This window comes from Trachymyrmex cornetzi, unplaced genomic scaffold (genome assembly GCF_001594075.2).
Source record: "Trachymyrmex cornetzi isolate Tcor2-1 unplaced genomic scaffold, Tcor1.1 scaffold1062, whole genome shotgun sequence".
NCBI lineage: Eukaryota > Metazoa > Arthropoda > Insecta > Hymenoptera > Formicidae > Trachymyrmex > Trachymyrmex cornetzi.
The window spans coordinates 60390-62273 of record NW_017295612.1 but is presented as its reverse complement, the minus strand read 5'-3'; the positions used below and the strand labels follow the sequence as shown (position 1 = coordinate 62273).

Below are 1884 nucleotides of genomic sequence, written 5' to 3'. Positions count from 1 at the left end.
TTTCAAGTCTCCTCATCACCAGATCCGCAATAATGGGTGACAAAGGTAAGCCCATGGGTATGCCAAAACATTGCTTATATATCTTATTATTAAACGTAAAAAAGGTTAAATCTAATACAAATTTTATTGCTTCCAGGAGTTCATTCTTTGGTAAAGGACAGTCTCGAGAGATATGATTCCACTGTTCATTCACACAATCTACGGCTATGTCTAATGGAACGTTCGTGAAAAGTGAAAGATTTATAAGCAATGTTTTGGCACACCCATGGGCTTACCTCTGTCACCCATTATTGCGGATCTGGTGATGAGAAGACTTGAAAGGTTATCCTTGATGTCGTTTAACAGAAGTTGTCCTTTTTACTACAGATACGTTGACGATATTTGTACGGCGGTTACTCCTTCTGACATTGAAGCGCTACTACAAGCATTTAATAGTTTTCATCCTCGCCTCCAGTTCACTATCGAAATCGGAGGAGACAAACTTGAATTTTTGGATGTCACAATTTTTAGACTCAATAGCAAACTTATATTTGACAGGTATCGTAAGCCTTTCTTCTCTGGTAGATTTCTTAATTTTAATTCAAATCATCCGGTATCTCAGAAAAAAGGCACTATATATTCTTTAGTGGACAGAGCGTTCATTCTTTCAGATTGCTCTTTCCACACCAAGAATTTAATCTTTGTCATTAACATATTACTGGAAAATGATTACCTGTTACCATTTATATTCAATACAGTAAATCAACGTATTAAACAATTATTAAAAACAAAATATATGACACAAGACAATTCTACTGAGAATTTGAATGACGTACAATCGTCTTCATGGCTTATGGTTCCATTCATACCACATCATACGGAAAGATTCAAGAGATTTAGTAATAACGACGTCAGGGTGTCTTTTCATAGTCCAAACAAGATGGCAAAATACATAAAGGTGCAGAAAGATTCACTCTCCAAAAACTCTAAGAACAACGTAGTTTATAAAATTTCTTGCGAAAACTGTGACGCGTCTTATGTCGGTCAGACGGACAGACAGTTAAAAACAAGAATATCCGAGCACCGTAATCATATTAGACATAATGCGTCAACCCTATCTGTTATCACTGAGCATAGGCTGCAATACGGTCATGAATTTCAATGGGATAATATTGAAATTCTTGATGAAGAACCGTGTTACAGAAAGCGTTTAGTGTCGGAAATGCTCAATATTAAAAGACAAAAAAACAGTCTGAATTTGCAAACGGATACTGAAGGTCTCCATAAAGCATACATTCCGATTATAAACAAGTTTTAACATTGACGCGTTTGCGGTCTTGCTCAGTTTGCTGCAAGGAGACTATGTTGATGAATAAAGTCGAATTTTGCCTAAAAGTTGTTGTTTTATTAGTTAGACCCGGGACTTATTGAGTGATGTGTTATATATGGCTAATTTTAAATGTTTTATTACCGACGGTCAATTTTTGTTAGAAGTATATTGCGCATACTCAATTTTAATTTGGTTTTATTTCCGATTGTCAACTTATGTTAGAGGTATTTTGCGCATACTCAGTTTGATTTTATAAGTACTCTATTGTAATACGAATAATTTAATCTTGAGAATAGTTGACACGTAACGTTAATTATACACTGGTTTTATTGACTTATATTCAAATTTTACAAATTTTATTATTGACTCTTATTTCGTCCCTTTTCACATTGTTTATATAATTTAAAAGATAATGTAAAGTCAAAGTAAACATTTTTTGTAAAAGAAAAATTTTTAATTCGATATTTAGAAATATCAATGGTTACTTCCAAAATTGTAGATGTTGATTAAAAAATGTTATTTCATTAAAGAAATAATATTTTTAATAAAAAATTATACTTTAAAATGAAAAAAAA

General features: G+C 32.5%; 1 protein-coding gene across 1 annotated transcript; it reads left to right on the top strand.

The window, feature by feature from the left end:
• The first annotated feature begins 265 nt into the window (after positions 1 to 265).
• Positions 266 to 1297, top strand: LOC108760084 (uncharacterized). Its single transcript, XM_018505882.1, has one exon. It carries the CDS (start codon positions 266 to 268, stop codon positions 1295 to 1297), a length of 1032 nt encoding a protein of 343 aa, XP_018361384.1.
• The last annotated feature ends 587 nt before the right edge of the window (positions 1298 to 1884 follow it).